Source organism: Lissotriton vulgaris, chromosome 1_1 (genome assembly GCF_964263255.1).
Source record: "Lissotriton vulgaris chromosome 1_1, aLisVul1.2, whole genome shotgun sequence".
NCBI lineage: Eukaryota > Metazoa > Chordata > Amphibia > Caudata > Salamandridae > Lissotriton > Lissotriton vulgaris.
This window is the reverse complement of record NC_141685.1, coordinates 974,771,725-974,794,292: the sequence shown is the minus strand read 5'-3', so window position 1 is coordinate 974,794,292 and position 22,568 is coordinate 974,771,725. Positions and strand designations below refer to the sequence as shown.

The 22,568-nt window shown below is 41.6% G+C and overlaps 1 protein-coding gene across 10 annotated transcripts in view; it reads left to right on the top strand.

The window, feature by feature from the left end:
• The window catches only part of CYP4F22 (cytochrome P450 family 4 subfamily F member 22), a 295,859-nt gene that overhangs the window by 169,237 nt on the left and 104,054 nt on the right, over window positions 1-22,568 (top strand). For 2 of the 10 annotated variants that reach the window (XM_086960247.1, XM_086960286.1), the window contains exon 3: window positions 17,393-17,537. The exons of 4 other annotated variants lie outside the window; for them this stretch is intronic. In XM_086960247.1, the coding sequence (XP_086816373.1) occupies window positions 17,393-17,537 (145 nt within the window). Of the gene's footprint in view, window positions 1-2,878; window positions 3,024-6,871; window positions 7,017-17,392; window positions 17,538-22,568 lie in introns of all 10 variants that reach the window. 4 more of the 10 variants (XM_086960305.1, XM_086960271.1, XM_086960229.1 and 1 more) reach the window with 2 other exon arrangements.

Genomic DNA, 22,568 nt, shown 5'->3' with positions numbered 1-22,568 from the left:
ACACAAGCTATCAATAAGACTAGTCCTAGTATTCTCTGACATAATTTATCACTTTGATGTCGCAAAGTCTCCATGGCATGAAAGAAAAATGCACATGGCCCCGAATTGTTAAACACCACGGGACAAAATAAGGAACTCAACCCCACATTTTTCTCTGAAGGCGACTTCTGAGGTCGTGAGAGGCTGTGCCCTGCTGAGATGCGATAAGAAATGGGGAACCAGTATTCATAAAAGCAGCCTCTCAAATGCCATAATTCTGATCTACTCTTGGCTCTTGTGGTGACAGTGACACCTGTGTGCTTGATAGTGGGCCAAATCCGGACCATGATCAATGATGAATCATGAGGGACAAATGCACCGATGTTGACCCCGGACCAGATCCTGACAGCAGGTCCTGTGCTCGTTTATGGGGCAATTTTATTTTCTAGGGAGCCGCCTGTTGATCGTTGTTTTTCCCCTTGTCAGACGGCCACATGCACAGCAGCGGTTGACTTTGGGCTGTTCCTTGTAGATTCTTAGTTTCACTTGTGAGTACACCACAACGCAAAGTGGAACACTTGAAGTTTAGGTGAAGAGCTCAGTACCGGGTGCAGCATCTGAGCCGGACAGAAAAACTCAGCTGATGGTCTCCAACAACTGGAGAAAGACCAGTACTGGAGGTCACTGTTTTGTGTTATATGTGGACTTTGAATAAGAAGTGCAGGTGTTTACAAGTAGGTGCTGAGCACCGGCACAAATTGGCACTGACTAAAGTTAGGAGGTTGTTGGGATCTAGAATATAATCTTTGGTTTACTATCCAACCGCCGGACATGAGGGGACAACTTCTAAAGTGTTTAATACATATTGACGCCTGGCAAGCATGAAACCCCTCCATCCATCAATGCAAAAACCAATGTTTGAGTTGAGCTGCGATAAGTAATGTTAGAAACTTTTGCTCACATGTATTTTAATTGTTTAAAAATATAATATTTTAATGTTATTTAGAACTGTGCATGATTTGAACCTGCTTCCAAGTATTTACGATAACTATCCATTTACTACTTGTTCTAAAGTTAGGGTTCTAGAGTGTTGGGCCTTGACACCGGTCAGCTCTGTTTTGGGGATGTATTGAGGGGGCCGCACACTCTTTAATTTTCGGAATCCCAGTCAGACATGATAGTGTAGATCAGTCACAGAAGTTATCCACACCACAGAGCGCTCAGTCATTGTGTAGAGCTTCACAGCGATTGCTCTAAGAAGCTGCAGACAAACATTGTGGTGATGGGTCATGTGTGAACATTCATATCCAGTTTTCAAGCAGTCCTGTGCCTAAAATGACCATCAGTGCTCAGAACTGCTGGGCCAGCACTGATGGGGCAGGAGAAGGGAACCCAGGAGGCCGAGCAATTACTTAAGGAGGCAATTCATAGTGCTCCAGTGCTTCAGCCCACCACAGCCCAAAGATCCCACCACACCAATGACAAGCAAGAAACACAAGTGGACAGGGAGTGTGAGGACTCCAAGCATCTTTGACATATGTGCAATTAATCTGAAACCAAGGTGTAGAGCAGCTCTGACACTGAGTCAGAAACAACCAGTAGACGTGGCTGAGGACCAGCCAGAGCAGAAGATTACAAAGTGAGAACTGAGATTTCTTGACTCGGAAAGTGGATACTGTGACACTGCACACTTCCTGTTTCCTGGCTATGCTTCATGGTGTGAATCAAAATGGAGCGTCCACCCTCGGGCTGCACGAAGCCAAAGCAAAGGAAAATAATGATGCCAGCCCCTCTGGAGGACAGCAGCCAGCTACAGAAAGGCGGCAAGCAAAAGAAGGGGACTCGGTTGCCTTCAGTTCTTAAATCCAAGCTCATTGAATGGATTGGGGCAGGAAGTGGGCCCTCAGGTGCTCATGGAGTCGCTTTATATATGGAAAACAAGAATTCAATCATTAAACACTTACAATACGTGCCCAGATGCAAATCCCAAAGGATGAATTTAAGTGCTTCATTTTAAATAGTAAAACTAGTGGCTCTCACAGACGCGCTCCTAATGCGCCACATGGGAGAGGTGCCTGTGTTCCCATAGCCAGGAAACAGGAAGTCCCACCTCCGCTCCTTGGCCTGATTGGATATTGCCTGGGGTTAGCACCATAGCTCTCAGCGTCATACCATTAGGAATGTTGGGAGGGACTTTCCTGTTGCCCTGTCCAGCCTGAATGACACCAGTGGTGCATAGTGACCACTAGAAAGAATGCAGTTAATTTTCCAGTCCCAGGCTTACAATGGCTGCCACCTCCTCCTGGCGACAGTGGATGGTTCTGCAAGTTGTAAACCTTTGATGCTAACAGATATATACTACATTAAGCGACCACTTTCCTTCAAGCAAGTAATGAGACACCCTGCACCTTACACTCCTGAGTGAAATCTACATTTTAGCCTGAAAGTCTGGTACATTTGAAAACATTCAACTCGTCTAACTATGATGCCTATGACACGTCATCAGCTACCAATAATAAAACAAATGAATGAGAAATGGCAGTGATATATGTTTATTTCTATTTTACCCCGAAAGCACAAGAATGTTTCTGTTAAGCCTGAATATTATCACGAGCTTGGAGGTCGCTGGAACATTCAGGACTTCTTATGTTTAATATTCATCACACAGTATGCTATTTTTTTACATTATTCTAATCACCAGTACATGAGGGTTCTGACTGAATAACGCGAGAGTCCGCTATATTACTTGCATAAAACGAACTGTGTTCCTTATAATGAACTGCGCATGTGCGCACCACATTGCACCATCTTCATAATTTTTTTCAAATGTAGCCGGTGTAAATATATGGAGGAAGAAGAACCCTTCTTTTTTGTTTTGTATTTTATGGTTTATTTCCAGTTTATACCTTCTGAGGAGACGATGAAAGAAGTGGCTGAGTTAGTGAAAACCTTCCCCCACACAATCCTTACGTGGCTGGGACCCATCATGCCTATTCTCACAGTAGTTCATCCGGAGTACGTCAAGCCTTTGGTGTCTGCATCAGGTACAGTAGCCGTGCTGCACAGTGAGTGGTGCCGTAGATACACGAGGCTGCATGAGACCCTTGTACTCTTGGTTCAGTCGTGTGTGATCACTGTGTGGTTGACGTTGAGGGCAACCTGCCCAACTTTGCCAAGATGGAGTTAAGAGTTTACTGGTGACTGTTGTGACTGGCAGATGTGCATGAAACTGGTGACAACAGCGACACCAGAAGTGGTTCGATACTTTTGATGGTGGACTCTTTGACATAGGTGGTGCCTGGCAGAGGTGAAATTGCTGTTGATGGTGGCTCCTTAGACAGGTGGATCTGAAGGAAGTCCGTGGTGATGTCAGGTGTAAGTGTTGACTCTAGTACTATACTACCCACTACAGAAGGTGGGAAATGCTCTCTGTCAGTTTAGTGCCTGAAGTGAAGTTACTTCCACTATTCAATGCATTACTGCTTAGTAATTTTAGTGCAGGTGGTTGTCTCTTTTCCATCGAATCATCTTAACCATCAGAAATATCATGAGCATTTATATAGGGCTGAAAACCAACAGCCGCTACCAGAAATGTAGATGAGCTTTAGTTGTAATGCACTCCATTGATGTCAAAGGAGTGTTTTGTCACTGGCCCCGCCACTACAAGTCACTTACTGTGTGTGCACAGTTGTTTTACCGATGATTCTTACACCCGCTAGAAATGTGTTCCACCTACTATAGAGGGTTGTGCCATACTGCTAGTGGTAAATGTAATTATTACGAGACTATTTTGCTACCAATAGCAATACCAAACTACCAGTATTGTTGCTCTGCAGCGTGTTATTAGCAATTTACCGCCAGATGTATTTTTTCCATAATGAGACCCTTTGCCCATTCTTGGTCACCTAAAATTCCACTAAACACCACCCCCACTCGAGGAATACACGTAATGGCAGTCAAGAAACTCCTAAATCGCAAAAATATACTTTTAATGTTTTTCCTTTTTAATGAATACAATTAAATCTTTAACATTTTTTGCACATTAAGGCCAGGGCAAACCCCAATGAGCCCACTCCTGTTGTTTTGAGGTTGACACATTCACCACTCCAATATGTCTGCCTTATTCCCTCTTTCTTCTGCAGGTTATTTCAGAGCTGCTTGGATCTGTTTTTCGTTTTCTTTCTCTCCTCCTCCATGCTCCTTATAGTTCACAAAGCTGCCTGCATCCTAGCTCCGACCGGCTTAGCAAGGGGGTTCTTCTCCCTGTAGGTGCAGTCATTGGAGGAGGATTAGGTCTCCTTCGGGAAGGAAATTTGCAGTCTGACGGGGATTGCAAGTTTGTGAACAATTTCATCCTTCTCTTGATCTTTGCTCGTCTCTGACCTCTTTGGACTCCCTATAACTGATTGGTCATTTGGACGACCGCAGCTGCATTGTCATTCCACGTGGCATCCACACTTTGCTGCACTGTTTGTCATTGAGTCACTTGTTATTTCAATAATTCCGACCATTACATGCGTTACTAAACTATATTTATTTCTTAATTTTACTTGTTCATCACTTCTACAGTTATTATATATTCATATTCAGTTTGTTTTTTCTCTATTACTTTTTTGGTCTCATGTACCGGAGAGCAGAAGCTGTCTGGCTGGGAAAGACCTCTTGTTGGATTACCAAGCTTAAGGTGGTGTGATTTGGGTCATCCTATTTCTTACCATTGGTTGGGTTTATTGTCGCTCTCATTCGCTTGCTACTTATTCAAAGGAGCGTTTGTCCATTGTATGTTAGCGTCTCCCTTGGAGCATAGCCTCTTTACCATCCTTTCGCTTGGCTGCCTTGTATTTTTCCACTGCTCACTTTTAGGGAAGTATGTTTCTATTTTTCTTTTAGCACTCCTTAAGAGTGCATGTGATTTCTAGGTCCCTCCTTTATTTACTGCTTTACGCCCTTAAACACCTGACCCTGTTTTGTGTGTATTGTTCTCTCTATCTCTCGTCCTTCTCTCTTCTGTACTTCACAACCCCGTGTGCTACGACTTGCTTTCTCCTTTGTGTGAATCGCCCCTCTCTCCCTCCGCTCCATGTTGTTCTCCCCCTAATGTGTTTTTCTCTCTCTCGCCAGAGACCCATGCCAACCTGGGCATGGGTCTCTGGTGAGACCCATGCCCAGGTTGGCATGGGTCTCACTATTTTGACGTTGGTGAATGTTTCCTTTTCCCTATAAGGATTTGGGCATAACTTGGGTCTCTCTACCCAAGGGGTTACCTGAGGCCCTCGATGGCGGATAAGAGTGCTGGGTCCTTACATGAAACCCTGGAAATTCTGTTTTCTCTTCCAGGCATACATTAACAGTGGTGTGATGGATATCAAGGGATTTTTAAGCCTTGGTGGAGAGCATTTTGCAGGAGGCTGCCATTTCCTGGTGTGTGGTGGTGGACTTTCACATGAAGTTCTACCAGATGGGCCAGGTTTCTTTACTTGGTAAAACTGGATATCATCTTAAAGGTAGTTCTGCCACCAAGATGATGACATTCATGACTATAAATTACCCTCCTTCTAAGTTAGGATTATGTGGGATGCCTGGACGGAGCAGGTGTCTTTGCTCAAGATTCGACCGGGTCTCAATACAATGATGTATGTTACTGATTGTGATGAGGGCTGTCTGTCTGAACTCATCTAATGGAGAAATTGCCAACTTAAGGGACTCTTCCCTTAACATTTGGGAAGACACTTATGAGTGGGAGGTTTCATTGTGTAATGTTATAATCACACCTGCTGAGCCAGTGGCTTTACCTTCTGACAACTTTGCTCCCAGAACAACATCTCTAAATTTGGAAACTTTTTTTCTGCAGCAATTGAAAGAATTACTAAAACAGTTTATGTGATGGACTTATTTGATGAACAACACTTAGCTCAGTTTGACACCTTAAAAATATAAGGACCATATGCACAACACCTTTTGTTGGATGCAAACCCTGTGATTCGCTAAATTAATGGGTTTGCGACTGTTCCCATGTTTCATAGTATATACTAAACCCATTTTAAGAGTCGTCAGTCTCTTACCACTCTTATAATTGAATTTTTAAATATATTATGAATTAGAATGTCTAAATGGCATTGTAGGAAGGTGGAGTGTTATGTGGTGATGCTGGTTAGGCTTCACCATGTAAAACCCTCACAAATCCCAAAAATGGTCTTTGGATTCACAATAATAAGTCCTCAGCTCAGTCCTGGTAGAGTGGCAAAGAGCAGCCAGACTTTAATAGAGGAATATGCATTCTATAGCACCAACGTGAATGATAAGAAATTGAAACAGCACTAAAGAAATCTGACACCAATTTATCAAAATCAGATTTTTATCTTAATTTAGACACCAAATGAACAAAATCAGATCCATATAACCGGAGTTATGGACTCAGGAAGCAATATAAAATCAGTGCAAAATAATACTGTGAAACTTTATCCTTGTGGTTAATGGTAAAAACCACTAGTGACAATCAGTCACTTGTAGGTCAAGTTGCATGGGACCCAAGAAGGGTAAAGGTGATGTGGGTCCCAGGACCAAGTCAATTTGATTTTGCCTGGCTCTAGAAGTCCTTCGGGACCCTTTTATATGTCTTCCATAAAACTATATAAGACTTAAGCCATCAACCTGGTAACAGAAGGAGCGGGAAACATTACAACGAAGGAAAGTAAAGCGTAAAATCGTGGATCAAGGTGTGCAACTGGTGAAACTGCATTAATAGACCCTCATGCCCCTACCAAAGATACTCTTTGAAGATACTCCCTCCTGTGTCCCACTCTATTTGGCATTAAGGTGCTGTCACTGCAAATATGGTTGATGTGCCAGTAATTAACTGCTGTCTGTTTTGTTTTTTGTGGTTAATTTCTAGTTTAATCCAGATGAAGAGGGGTTGAAAGAAGTTTCAGAAAGAGTAAAAACAATGCCTCATATAATCCTGACATGGTTTGGACCCTTCCTTCCATTTGTGTCCCTGGTGCATCCAGAGTACGTTAAGCCTTTGGTGACCGCGTCAGGTACAGTAACATGTGGCGATGCTTGGGGTAGGTTCAGCTGCATGGCTTTAGTGGGTTGTAGACTGTACCTTGGCTTGGTGTAGATCAACCGTGGTCCTTCCGGAGCGGAGCAATGGTAGACTTTCAAGATAACTAATAAATGGAAAAACTATTCTATTTAGATTCTGTTTATATAAATATATCTCATGTTGGTATCCTGAAATGTGACATTCAACAACATTGGTCAATTCTGGTGAGGAAGTATGTGTTTGTTGATGGTGCCATATGGCACAGATACAGATGAGATGGTAATAGTGGTGATGTTTGCAACAGTGGGTAGTTTGGCTTCGTGGTGATGGAATAGTTGTACAGATGTGCAGAATCTTCCTTTGTGTAAACACAATTCTGGATATTTTAAACTGCAAATTGTTAAAGTTGGAGAGTTTTGAACACACTGAAGGATTTTCCATTGGTGAAGCTTTTCTAAGTCAAATTCAAGTTTGAAAAATTGCCATGAAATATCGGGCTTGATAAATCAATTTGCTGCAAAAAAGACGTTATAAACAAGTAAAAGAATGTACAATACGATCATTTTTTTTCAAATCTCGAACGTATTTTACATCTTTTTAGGTAAGCTCAATCTTAAAGTTACAAAGCTTTAGAAAATTACACAGTTATAGATGACTTTTAGGAGTTGAATTGGAATTGTTGTTCTTAGCATTATAAATGTTATATGGAATTTTTAATGGCAGCTAGTATGAAACAAAACTCCACCTCATGCAGTGATCATGAAAAATTGTGAAGTTTGATTGTCATCCAGTTGTCTTGTTACTTTATAGGAGTAAATAATTGGCACTTCTGCAGACTTCATGAAGAATTTCATGAACTTTCAAAAGTTCTAGCAGGCGATAATTACTGAATCTTCGCATTCCTATTGTCTGCAGTATATGAGGAAGCATGTTGGTGTTGACTGTGGTATGTTGTGGGGTGAGGCGTGGTTCAGATCATGAATGGTGCTTCCTGATGTAAATTTAATTGGATGAGCTTGGTAGTGATGTTGGTCCCGGGCTTGTTCCAGTCAAATGAAATTAATGGTGGGGTTGTCGTACGTAGTAGAGGTTGGCTGAAATCCTTGATGATGGCACTTGGGGTAAGTGCAGTTGGATAGGTTGGTGATGGAGTGTAGGGAACAATGGTCGTGTTGTAAAGCATTTGATGTAGCTCTAGTATTGGATGCGCTCCCTGATAGTGATACATAACGTACGTTTTCTACGCTGAGTTTAGTGGTGATAATGTCTTTTGGTGATATTGCTTTTGGGTGAGATTTGGGTTGTTGGGGAAGTCTTGAAGACTTTGGTTTGAATGCAGTCTCTGGTCATCACCGCTATGATTAGTGCATGTGGATGTGTGCGTCTGAAGTTGCTGAGCCTTGTGTTTGAGGGCTGCAAAAGATCAGTGGTGGCAGCTGTCGTAACTATTATTTAATGAGTTTGGTGGCAACTTTGGCACCTATGGTGGCTGAAGCTGGATCAGATTGCACATGAAGACAGTCCCCGGGGAGGCTGGATGAACACAGGTCGTAAAATCGGGTCCTGGTTACATGCAGTTAGAATTACAGAAATAGTAGATATCCTTAAATAGAGATACTCTAAAACCTCAGATCACTGTTACTCAAGGTAGACCCATTTTACTGACTTAGGAAGGATCAACCTGTGGAGCCAATCTCACTTAGACTCAAATGTGCGTCTGTGTGTATAAAGCATTTTATTAGTGTGTCTTAGGCCACTTGGAGGGGCACATAGCATTATTCATTTTGTAATATATCCAGGTGTTTGGTTGTTAACTGCTTTACGTGTGGCTTTCAGCACTTAATCAGATTTGCTTTCTCATTGGCAACCAACAAAGGCGATGGAGTTGTGACATTATCTGTTCACTAATAGGAGTGCTAGCTTCCGGATAGCTGCAGCAGGCACTTAACCCACTGAGATGCAATAGGGTAGCCCTTATTTTAATCAACCAGTTATTAAACACCATATTTTGAAACCTTGAAAGATGGTGTAACAAAACAATATAACATGCTGAAGGGCAGAAAAGCCAGTTTACAGTAATGCAAGAAAGAGGAGCCTCAACTAAGACTAGTCGCGTCAGAGCCGTCCTAATTTTTTTCTATGTCACGGGTACTCCTTTCAACACCTCTTGAACATTAACCTAGAAGGGGTTGTGGTTTGCACAAATGAAAGAAAACATTTTATTCACCCAACACTGTAGCTAAACAAACAACCTCAGCAATACAACCCGACCATACATACGATGTTTTGACAATTTTGCAGCAATCACCTCTACGTATTCGTTTTGTCGTGTTGTTTGACACTGCCCTGGCTATTTTCTTTTTATCTCCCAGTACGTCGCTCCCCGTTCAGCATCTTCTATAATGTACACATATGCACATCTCATGCATTCTGAACACACATTTGAACAGCGAACATATAAGAGGGACATTGGAAAATAACTTTGTAAATCAACTTAACGCCATTTGCTGGACGTCACTCAACTTGGTCTAGTTCAAGTTGCAAGTTACTTACTGGACCTGAATGAGTTGAAAGCATGAATGTCTGACCTAATCTAGTACATTTTCAGCTCTGCGACACCGAATACATTTTTTCTTTTTATTACAAGTTGATTCATAGTTGAGGGATATAGCAGCTCATTTATGAAGCTCTTTAAGTTTTCCAGATGAAATATGTGCTACAGACTGGAAGTGAGTTAAATCAAGAACCCTCCATGAGATTATAAGGGCACAATCGAATGACAGAAATAAGTAACAGTGCAGGAGGGATGGGGGCAACAAGCAATGGAGCGAGAGGGGGGCAGGATGAAAACAAAAAAGTACATCAACCTGAGCACACCAGGCGGAAGGACACATACAACTAAAGGTATCAACCAGTGGTTTGGTCATGCTCTCTATCATAGGAACAACAAGAAGAAGAAAGGAAAACCGAATGCAATGACTGGACGCAATTAACAACCGGAAGAAATGAAATAAGAGTGACCATTAAGCTATCCAATATTAAGTGATTGGTGGGCTTCAAGCCCCTTTTTAGAGTATTTTGTTTTGCGATGCGGCAGAGTCGCCAAGAGCTGGATGCAGGATCGACCTAACAAGGACCTGCTCATTCCTTCTGCTCACTAAGCGTTATGCTGCCACCACTGCACTTGTGCTGCTTAATTCCTGGTGAAGATAGTAGCCTTCCACCACTATGATGTTAGCGATTTGGAGCCCCTCCCGGGCCTACAAGACAACAGTCCATGAGACCGCCTAAGTCATGGCGTACACGCGTGATCCATGTTTGCCTATGACAACAAAATCAGCATTAGGGATCCAGACATCAGCAAAGGTGGGGCACTCGGGGAGGGATGCATGTCCATTACCATGCAGAGGACTTTTTCGCCCCAACAGTTACTCTTTAAGGTCCCCTTTTTTAATTCACATTTTTATAGGATGGTGATCTTCCAGTGTCATGAGTTCCACATGTGTAAATACTTTCCCCTTGAGCTTCTGTAGATCTGTTAACATCTATTGTTTATCAAGAGGGTAAAACTTGGATCTTCTGTTCAATGCGCTCCCTCAGCTTATGTTTGCATCCCCGTCTTTTATCCTTTGCCTTGTCACCTGTCTTGGCACCAAGATACTCTTGGGTGCAACTTTGCACTGTTCTTGGTGCGGGAAGGTCGAAAACTTTCAAATCAAATTCCCTAAGGGAGGCTAGAGGAAAGGGTTAACCGAACAGTCAACTTTGAAACATCACCGGGGTTCTCGTATGATATTATTAAGTAAATACTGAGCTAGTGTCATGTTGAAAATGTTGTGCAGATCTACCATATAATGAAAAGGGAGACATCATTTACTGATAAGATGTGTGACATTTAATACTGAGAGGAAGCCAGAGGTGGATTGATATGTATTTTAGCCCTCCCAAGTGTTATTGATCACTGATTCATCAGTCAAATGAACTTTGGAAATTTAAAATTAAAAAATGAAATAAGATAAGCTAATTGATTGAGGACTAATTAAAATTGAGCTGTGTTTTTAATCGGAGAAGTTGGCAATTCTATTTTTTAAATGATGTAAACGTTCATGCATCAGCGGTCAGCTAAATCACTCCTCTGGCTGTTTAGTGTTGCTATTTCAATATAAAGTGAATTGTACTTGACAATTATATCCTACAGTGTGCTTCCCCCCCACAGTGTTATTTGTTTTAATTGGTGTCGTAAGGTGGCAAAACCCCATGACTCAGATTCTAGAATGTATTATTACCAGTCTTTATTTGTGCAATATGATTTTATAATTGACACCTTTTAAAATGTGGTTTAGGTGACAAATGAAAATCTGCTAACTCTATTTTACACTTCTTATTCTGGAGTGTGATGGCGCCCTGTCTGTTGGCTGTGTGCCGAGAAACACCAGAGATGGTGGGCATGCCTGCGGGATAAGCATGGATGCTTCTTGCGATTGCTTTGTAAATGATGCCGCTGGTTTTGAAGACGCTGAGTGTCTGCTAGGGGAGCCAATGGAGTTCCATCGGGAATAGCGTGGGTTGAGGTGGGGGGACGTGATCACATATCTTCAAGCCTTATATCTGACATGGATGGCATGTAGGATGACCGACAGGGATGCCAGTGTGGAGTCTGTAAGACCATGGGCACGGTTTTGCCACCACCCAAATTCAAGAGTATGAGGCCCTCAACAGCTGTTCTGAAGTCGTATTCTGTAAGAAGCTGTTTCACCTTTTTTAGGCGAGAGCTGGTGCAGGTCATCTTTGTGTTTTTTCTAGGTATGTGTTCCTTGAGCATGGGGTATTGTCTAGGGTGAATCCAAATAAATGTACTGGCATTTGGTGAAAGTTGGGGTCCAAACGTTGAAGGTTCATGTATTTGTGCCAGATATGTACTACTTCTTGTTTGTTCTTGACAAATGACAGGAGTTCTGTCTTAGCTGAGCTTCAAGTAGGTGCTGGACATCCAGGTCTGAAAGATGTGCAGTCAGTGGTTGAGGCATTGGATGTCTCTAGCTAAGGAGAATCAATCAAGTAGATATTAGTTTAGTTTTGTGAGATGATGATGTTTGGAAGAGAATTTGCTTCAAAGGAATTTATTTTCACTAACTCATGCTGAAAAAAGTTTGAAAGTGCTTAAGATTGAGTTTTGTTCACTTGCAATTCTTGGTATTTGTATTCATCTGGCAACTATTCTTTTGCTCCTTGGCTCTTAGCAGTGGGTTGTGGTACTTTTTATTTGCAATAAATGTGAATTTTTACTCCCAGACATGATTGTTTAGGAACCTTACGTGAAAAATAGAATTTCAAGATGGCGTAAGTGCAGTGGGCATTGTAGGCTTATTCTCAGCGTCAGACTCAGTCTCGCAAACTACCTCTGTAGCTGGGGCAAACCAAAAACATATTCTTGTTGCATTATTTTCTGGACTCAAACACAATGTGGCGAATAATGCAGAGGGTGACGATTCTAGAATTCTTTTAAGCTGCAAGGCAACTGCTAGAGGTCAGTACCTTTTTTTCTTAAAGATGGCTCTTCTGGATGATGAGGAATAAAGTAGTTTATAAAAAAAAACATTTATAAAACATTTGGTACACAAGCCTAGGTTCACGGAAAGCACTTGTTCTTTACTTTCAGCTGCAACAATTCTACTAGACCAACTTAGCCCCAGTTATTACTAGGAGATTGAATGTGCAGCACCTTTCTCCGTCTGTCTCAGCAGAGATGCGGAAGGCTGTCGAACATCAGGTACTGCCTCAACCTGATACTTTAAGGTCCACAGATCTGAGGGAAGGTATCCACGTGCATCATGTGCTGCTCCTCCAACGCTTTAGTATAAATGACCCCCCCTCGTTGCTTACAGCCCAGAGCAGTGGAAGGGTAAGTGCAGCAGTGTCTCACCTTCCACTGGCAAACCCCACCTTTCTCAGGTCTGTAGATGACTGTAGGAAGCGGGGATCTAGAGTTGCTCTAAGGTCATTAGGGACAATGTCTATAATCCTCGATTTGTTGCCTGCAAATCATTGTTTTCAGGTGTGTTTGCCTAATTAGTTCCCTGGAAGCAAACCAAGACTACCCAGAATGTACTAGGCTATAACATGAACGTCCAGGACAGAAACACTGTTCATAATGGCATGGTGGTAGGTGGTCACAGTATATGCTCTTTGCAACGGCTCTTCCATACTGGTAGGGCCACAGCAGAAAGTGGCTGCTGCTCCGTGCTCTCAAGGAGTGAGTGGAATAGCCTGCACTGGAAATAAGGGAGTGAATCCTGAGGGGGGGGGGGGGGCGGTGACAGAGGGTGTCACAATACAGTTACTTTCTTTTGAATATATAAAGTGAAGCCGGTGGTGCCACCTGAGGGAAGTGGGAGATGGTGACAATTTGTAGTGCAATGCTTAAAGTATGACAGCGGAAGGATACTCGGAGCAAGGCCGCATAGTGTGACCTAACTCTGAATAATTGTTTGCAGGCGAAGAGCAATGAGGAGGGGATGCAGGATGTAGACCGGATCATCTGCCAACACGTTTTCATCTGCGTTTGGTGGTTCGCCCCCTATCTCCCAATAATCCTAGTCTTTCATCCGGATTGCATAGGCGCTCTCCTCCGAGCTTCAGGTAGCAGCGCCACAATGCAAAATGAGTGGCACATGTTTTGAATTTCTAAATCAGCGTTATGAATATTATCTTAACGTTATTTTATATGTTATGTTTTGAGATTATTTGTTTGGTGCATAATCTGTAGCTGGTATTGTAGTGTGAAAAAGCATCAAAGACCTTCTGTTAGCAGTGCACCGAGGTATACTAAAGTCTCTCGCAAGGAGCTCTCGGCTTAGGAAGGAGGAACTCCTGATGAAGAGCCTGGTGTGGTAATAGTTTTTCCTCACGAATGGTAATGAAACGTCTTGTTTCAATTGACATCTCTCAAAAGGAGTCAAAATAACTTTAATAACTAAAAACAGGAACAGTTCAAGAGTTTAGATGAGTGTTTCCTCTAAAAAGAGAAAAGCTTTTTGAATGTTTGAAATATTTTAATGTATGGTTGTGCTAAAGAAAAACATAGTATGCATAAAAAAGTTACATTTTCAGTTGCCTACATTTATTTTGTCCTCTGATCATCCGAGTGCGAGAACATGTGGTAGTGAAAGGTGTTCTTGTGGTTTTGCAACTGGTGAAGGTAGGCTATAGGGCATTCCAGACCTTTTTCAAGATGTTATGTGTTATTCAGTGTAAGATGAGCCCTTGAGGCAAAACTGGTTGTTTTGTCGGGGAAATATATGGCAGAACCCAATGCCTAGAACTTTGGGGCTGAAGAGAAATGCATCCAAAAACTGTTTGAGAGAAGGGCTTGGATGAGAGGTTGGAACCTTGCTGTGTATTGGATTATTCACGTACACAGCTCTTTCGTTTTAGAATCCCCCTCTTACTGTATCTATACCATGTTAGGTGTGGCCTAACCATTTTGCTTTAAATGTGTTTCAATACACTTATTCGCTCTAACAACAAATCCTCTTTATTTGTGTTTCCAATATATTTTATTCAGCAAGTTAATTTAAATAAGTTAATGCTTTAAGTAGTAATTTAATAAAATTTCAACAAGAGAGACCCAAGGATCACTGGGGATGAGACTTGGGGTAATAACTATAACAAAAAGCACACTGGTTCCCTAGTAACAATACCTTAGATGCAAAAATACAAATGTAAATAAAATGTATTCAAAGAAGTTTATGAAGAACAATTTCAAGACAGATAGCAGTGCGATGAATAATGGTGCAAAACAAACGTGCTTCATGCACTCTTTAGAGGTGAAACACAAAAGTGATAAATCTTGATCAACAAGAGTAACAACAAACATAAGGGCGGCCATGGCCATTCCGGCAAGTTCTAAACAATCATATAGGGTCTATGTTTTTGAAGTAGACAGTGTTTCGACCCCATTAAAAATGGCAGCATCTTCATCAGGACTCAGCAAATACAACAAACCTGAGAGAGAGCTGAAACAATAATAGAGAAAGGGTGATCAAAGTGAGGGTAAGAAAAAGAAAAAATAGTTCACCAGTACAAGGCATAGGTAATACTCATGAGAATGTACTTGCATAATAAAAGGTAATTCAATTGCTAAAGGTGGGGTCCATGGTGACCAGCCTTAGGAACAGAATGGCCGGGAATGAACTACATAAAGGTAAATGGAAAGAAAAGCTGCTAAAAATCGTCGAAATGGGAAATACTGGCGAAGGTGAGTAAAAGACATAATAGAGCAATTCTATCGAAGCCTTTGCATCTTAAAACCAGTTCAAAGAATTATCTAAACATATTATAATTGGCCATTTGAGGATAACATATGTATTTCTAATTTAAATAGTTAATCATAGAAAATACTGTTTACATCATATTATGCAACTCGTTTTCTTGCTGGTTAAATTTTATTTAGCTCCCCCAGTTGTTTGTAAATTTTTGACACACTTAAAGCACACTTCACTTTTCATATTAACTAATAGTAACAGTGAAATGCACACGTTGACAGTGTACGATTACTTCTGTATTTGACCTAAAGCGCACAGCCTCTCTGATGATGCATCGGTCACTCGGGATGCGAGATTCCCTTCTCTGTTTTTCCAACTTCTTTCCGATGTGGCACCACCAATTCTGCTCATTCCCCAAAGTGATGGCTCAAGAGAAATCCTGTTATTCTCCTAAACCAAACCTAAGGTTTTCGTGGTCTTTATTAATTTCATTATTCATTGGTACTGCAGTGGAAACAGCACAACGGCAACAGCCTCATTTAGCATCCTGTGGAAGTGCAAATTAGAGCAAATAATATTTTACAGTGATTAGGAATTAGCACAAATAACGCTTGCTCTGATCAGCAGATTTCAGCTGGTGGTAACAGGAAGTTAAAAGAAATCAAACGTGGAGTAGTAGATGTCTGAACGACGCAAATAGTGTTTGTGTACATTATTCACTTTTTAACATCTGTAAATCAGATAACAAAATTATAGCGTACCTTCCACAAATGTAGAGCGTGTGACCAAATTTGACAAGGTCATCATATATAATTCTAATTAATGAAACACTTGCTAGTCCAATATTATTTATTTTGTGGTATGTATGTATGCGGTATTTCTATATCACAAACCTAACCATAAGGCTGCAAAGCGCTCACCACTTAGTTGTTGAGCCTGCAACTAAAAAAGTATTTTACCTGAAGTACACAAACTGTATGGGGGCAGCATTGTACTTCTTTGTACAATGGGTGATGGTACATTTTCTGGGACAAGTTTAGTTCTTCACTTTTTAGAGAAGATTCAGTGTAATAAGTGCTGAAGCGTAACCGTTGCTGGATTCAATCCTGTAAGGACTTCTGCTTCTTTATTTGGTACATTCGATCTTCAGTGTTTGTTTTTCGATTATTTCACAGTCACATTCACACAAGCGTACCGCGTCACATTCTGTTTTTGGTTAAAATGTTTGTATGTCATCATCAATGACAAACACCTTCCCTCCATCTCTGTGGCTGGTATCAGTAGATTACTAGTGTAATTCATGTGTGTTTCTTAACTGGTGTTGTGCCAATAAACACATGCTTCCTTAAATTTGATGGAGCTTCCCTTATTGGCCATCATGCTTACTAAAATATATCTCCTTTGGTCAAATAAATACTGTGATGGATTTTGCGATGAATACATCATGTTGATTATTGATCTAAGGTGTCTTGTGAAGCTCTGAGATGTTGCATTAGAACCACAAATGACGGTCAGGGACGCCAGAGTTGCTCTTTATATGTCTTTATGGTTGCACAAGCCCACCCTCTTGACGAGTAACAATAAAAACATCTTAATACTTCCCTTAGGTCCTTACTGACTGCATGCGTAACCTCTGTGGAGCTAGGTTCTCCAGTATTATGTATACTTTGCTTCTATACACCCGGACCACAGACCATGGAGGTGGTTCGATAGAGGTGCTGGGTGCAGGAAATTAAATGTCAGTTTTTATTCATGTCAGAAAACGTTCCTTTGTTGGAGCAGTGGAAGGCAGTCCGTGACTTCGCTTTTCAGATGCAAGACATCTACCATTGTCCTTCTGGAGAAAACAGGAGGAGGAGACATTTTAGTTCACAAAAGAGTAGACAAAAAAGCGAACACTCGTTAAAAAACAAGAAGTACAAGAGGTGAAAAGGGAATAACACTGCCTTGAGCCACCTACTAAAGATATTCTTGGGAGATGTACTGCCGTGCTCCAGTGGTAATGCTTAATTTATCAATTTAAGTTATTACCAATTGAAATATTTTTGAGCTGGAAAAAAACGATAAATACTGGCTGTTTGTTTTTATGTGATTTAACTTCCAGGTTACTCCTACTGAACATGGGTTAAGAGTGTTGGCTCAAAGAGTAAAAACCTTTCAACATATTTCCCTCGTATGGCTTGGACCCTTCAAACCCCTTGTGTCATTGGTTCATCCGGATTATGTCAAGCCTGTGGTGGTCGCGTCAGGTACAGTAACTAGCACCAGTGCTGGGTAGGTGATGCTGAGGTGCATTAGTGGAGTAGTGATTGTACCTGGGGTGTGTGTGTGTGTGTGTGTGTGTGTGTGTGTGTGTGTGGATTGTGGATGTGCTAACTTCGTCTACACGGGCTGGAGCAATGATAGACTTCAGGATAACCAATTGTCAAATTTAGATTAATTGTATGTAAATTCTGAAATAAATGGATGTGACTGATGGCGGATGTCACACAAGGTATGTGTAGATGGAATGAGATCAGTGGTGGTTGATGTGGGTTATGCTGATTGTGATGATGGTACAGCTTGTAGTGATTTGCAGAGTTTGCACTTGGTTATGCAAAAGTCTGCATGATTGAAAGGCTGCAATGTGTTGAAAAGGAACAAAGAATGAATGTAGTTAAATGTTTCGTCATTAGGGACTTTTCTTTTATTTAAACTAATGTTTTGAAAAAAATCTCCTTTTAAAATATTAGAATAAAAAAAGAAATCTGCAAAAGGAAAATGTTTTAAATACAAAGAGTATTTACAATACAATCTCCAGTTTAACATAATGTCTCTAAGTTGTTTTAAACCATTTCAGCAGAAAAGTTAAACTTTTTTTCAAGTTACTGCAGTGTAGGAAATTCGAAATTATTTTACCAAAGTTACAGAAACCAGGGAGGAGTTAAAATTGTATTGTTGGTCCAACCTTTCTACATGTTACTCAGGATTTTCAATGACACTTTTTGGAGAGGCAAGAAAAGCCACACTTTATGCTGGGATGTCAATAGTGTGATGAAAAAATTGCTCATTTTGATTTTGAAATAGCCGATTTGAAGATTTTTCTGAAAGGTAGAAAGTTAGAGAAGGGGACTTTTGCAAATTTTTTGCACCCAATCTACTTGACGTACATGAAAATGTTTTGCATTGTGCGAATGTCATACCTGAGGAGTGTTGGTCGGGTAGGATCACTAATGGTGGTACTCAGTGTAGTTTGTTTGATTAGTCTGGTGTGGTGAGTTGTTCCAGTTTGACGTTGGTGCTGATGGAATAGTCTGAACTTGGAAGAGTTGGTTGAAATACTTGGTGGGTGCACCTGTGGTGAGTGTAGTTGAATAAGTTAGTGTTGGGTAGCATCTGAGAAAACAGATCATGGCATTGTGTGAGTTTGAAGTGCTTTATCCAGCCTTGATACTGGATGGCGACCTCTGGTGGTGATGTTGGTATCCGGTGATGCTTTTCTTGGTTTAGATCAGAACTGGTAAGGAAAGATGAGGGTCTGGATGAGATTTATGTTTGGGGTCAACTGTGGTAAGTTAGATGAGTTTGGTGTTGATGTCAGTATCTAGGATTTGTGCTGTTGATGGCAAATAAGAGAGGGTTTTGGAGGTTCCAGTCAAAAGTTGATTGTATGTGTTTGAAAACACACACGGAGAAAAACAAAGGTTAAATAACAGTTCAAACATGCAGTTTTAAACAAACAAAACCATTAGAATTCACCAGATATAATGATCTCAAGTAACTAGAACTTGCACCCCTGACATGCACTATGCTGTATTCAATGATGTCATTTCAGATGTTGTACTCCTATTATCAATGATTCCATAACATATGTCATTAAGGATGTAATGTGGGAGGTAATTAGCAGTGCATGGCGAGGGTGCAAGTTATAATTACTCTGGGCATGAGTTCTAGTTAGTTGAGATAAATAAGTGGTGAATTTCAGTGCTTTTTATGTTTAAAGTGGCATATTTTAACTGACATTTTCAGCTAACTATCACGTCCCTTTAACCTTTGTGTTTTTAAGTGCATTTCTCTTTTTTTTTATTTTAGCATAGTTAGGTGTTTATCCCTGTGTGTGGAGCATGTGTTTGGGTGCCCAAAAACCAGCAAGCATCCACACCTCCTGCCGTCAGCCCGTGAGCGGTGCAGAGTTATGCGCAGCGCTGGGCCTGTGGCCAGGCCCGGCGCCCAACCTTCCCACAGATGCCTACTCCCCCCGTCCCCCCCCCGCCCCAACTACATATGGCTGACTATGTCATGTAACTCTATAAACGGTGATTTTAAGTAAAGCAGACTTCTTGGCTTTGTCAAAGGGTTAGCCGGTTTATTGACTTTATCCAGGGGTCAGCACACAAACATACATAAAACAGATCTATTGGCTTAGTCAAAAAGTCACCAATAACTATAATAAAATGTATATTTCAAAAACTGACACATTGCAATGTTTAATAACAGTGATTATATTTTAAATAAAGCACATTAAAAAATAAAATATTAAACATGTCTTTTACTCTTTTTTTAACATTTTGGGTCATAAAATTCAGCCAGAACCAACACAAGAGGTCCCGGCACTCCAGCTTGGAGTGCTTTTAAAAATATGGGAAGCTCTTCTAGTGTCATGGGCCTAATTTATATGTCGACGGAGCGAAAACTCCATTGCAACAGTGACGGAGTTCCCTCCCCGCCAACATAATTGTCCGCCTGCCCAATTTTAATGTGGGCGGACCATAGTTTGACGATGGCAGAGACTACCGCGGGCCCTGTGATGGGCAGACTAAGTAAGGGCTGTTAGCCGTTTGGCTGTATGCCCAGACACCTAATTTAGATGGGTGGACACACAGGGATGTATGACTATTCATCGCGAACCAAAATGAACGCGTGCCATTACAACATGGTTTTTAGTTCGCGATGTACATCACAATGCATGCTATTACAATGTATAGCATTAGCTTGCATGCCCTTAGAAATGCATACCAAACATACCCTTACCTTTGTTTCCTCGTGGTTCCTGTGCAGCGTCGCCGTTTCTGCTCCCGGTTCCAGCTGAAGGAAGTTACAACAACAAAGCAAAGGTCCCAAAAAGGAACCAACAACTAAGGACTGGGAGCGACCCACAAATACTTAACTGAAAGATCAATGGCGTCACCAGGAAGGCCCGTCTATCGTCTCGCTGTACAAAGGTCTACGCCAGGCGCCAAAACAGGTCGACAGTCAGGGCATCAGTCCGTCGCAGCCGTCAGGAGGCGGGAATCTTCGCGGGAAAAGTCTTCGGGCCACTTATTTCGACAACAGGATCGATGAAGATGGGTGCACCTTCCCTCGGAGATTTCACACGAAGTTCCTCACGATCGTCGGGCTTTGGACCGGTACCGCTGATGTCGCCCCACGTTGGGCGCCAACTGAAGGACTGGGCTATTCTAAGGCCCAGCGGTGCCAGGGGACAACACCTGAAACCTTCGTGGGTTACCTGTTCCGGCGTACAAAACACAGAGACACAGGACACTTCCTTCGGCGTCAAAGATTCAGCATTTATTTACTGCAGGGATACAGAGATCACAAGAAGTACACCACGTGTAGGTTCTGAGAGACTGCTTCGAATTGCAACAGTGGGTCGCTCCTTTTATACATATTTTAGTCATAGCACAACATGGCGAACGAAAGGTCACAACTCAGTTCCCACAGTAAACTTCAATAGGGTCGCTTTCATGTATTCAGAAACCAGGAACATAATTATAGTAACATCGCCGGTTCCCAACTGTAAAAGTACGTTATCCCACCATTAGTACATTCCATTCTGGCTGTAAATGAGTTAAGAAAAGAGACAGAAACAAGTGCAAGGAAGACAGAAAACAGACAACAGATTGAGAAAGAGTGTAGGGGGCAATATCGGAAGCGTGATTGCAGGATCAAAGGATTCGTGCCCAATGCATGCACGACTGAAACAATAGACCGGCATGGCAAGATGAGCCCCGAGCGGAGCCATCTGCCTTTGCAGTGTCATTCCCCTCGTCATAAAGACACCCTCAAAGGAACACGTGTCTTCCGCAAGAGCTTGGGAATCCCAGGGTCACGAAGCGGACAGTGCCCGTTCGCTGGCTACTTGAGGGCAAGAAACAAAATGGATGTTGTATCTAAAATGGAACCCGTGGGTTCAGATGAAGAAACCCACGAACAAGACGAACGGTGCAAAGTAGTGTAGCGAAAACGCGTACACCCACTAAACTCGTCATTTGCGGTTCATAGATACCAAACTCGTCCATATTCAAACAAGTCAAAAACGCCATTACGATTCGCACGGAACTTCACAGCATCGCCTTTACATCGCATGTGCATGCGATGTAATGGTATGCGTCGCAATGTCCACGCATGGTAACGTTGCATGCGTTGTCACGCATGCGACGTAAAGCCATGCGTAGTGTTGCCGGCGCGGTAATGGTTGTTCGCCACACACAGCTGTTTTTCAATGGCCCTCCCCCCTCGCTCTAGGAGGAAACCCCCATGGCAAGGTGGGCACTGCTTTCAAAATCCCACGTTTGGAGTCTAAGTGTTTTTTTAAAATGTCAACAAATATTTGTCCTAAACCAGCCCAACTAATTTTATTTTGGCAGGGGAGCTTGAGCTATAACAAGTAGCTACAGAAAATGTGCTGTTTTACTACAGGATAAGCTATTTTTACAATAAAGTAATGATTGCATGCAGAAAATTATTGATTAATAGATACGTCATATTGCCTCAGAAATGCAATGAACTGCTTTACCAGGGTGTGTATATCTGTCACTTAGGTAACGATAAAACACTGTGGGAATTTTTTTTTATCTGCTAGATCCCAATGCATACATCTCTGGCTTGAGGTTAAATGCCTTTTCATAGTACGGATCCCAGTATAGATCCGATTTTTGCCTTGATGACACTTGCCCAGGTCAATGATTTTTGGGCGCTACCCCTCTCTCTCTCTCTTACCATAATATACTTCACTACACTTATTTACACTTTCTGCAGTGTCACCTGGCTTTTCTATACATATTGTTCAAATAGGGTTCGATTAATTTGGTGTGTCAAAGCGGAGCTTGAGCTAAATGTGTGAGAATATTTTGTGATCTGTTTGTATTTGATCTTGTGGCATATCAGCCAATTCTCTAGATTACAGTTTGCTAAAAAATAATTAAATTAGGTTGTAGAAACAAATGAAATATTTTTTATATTAAAATGAGTCAAAAACATAACACAATTCGCCCTAACTCCTTAAACACTTAAAACAT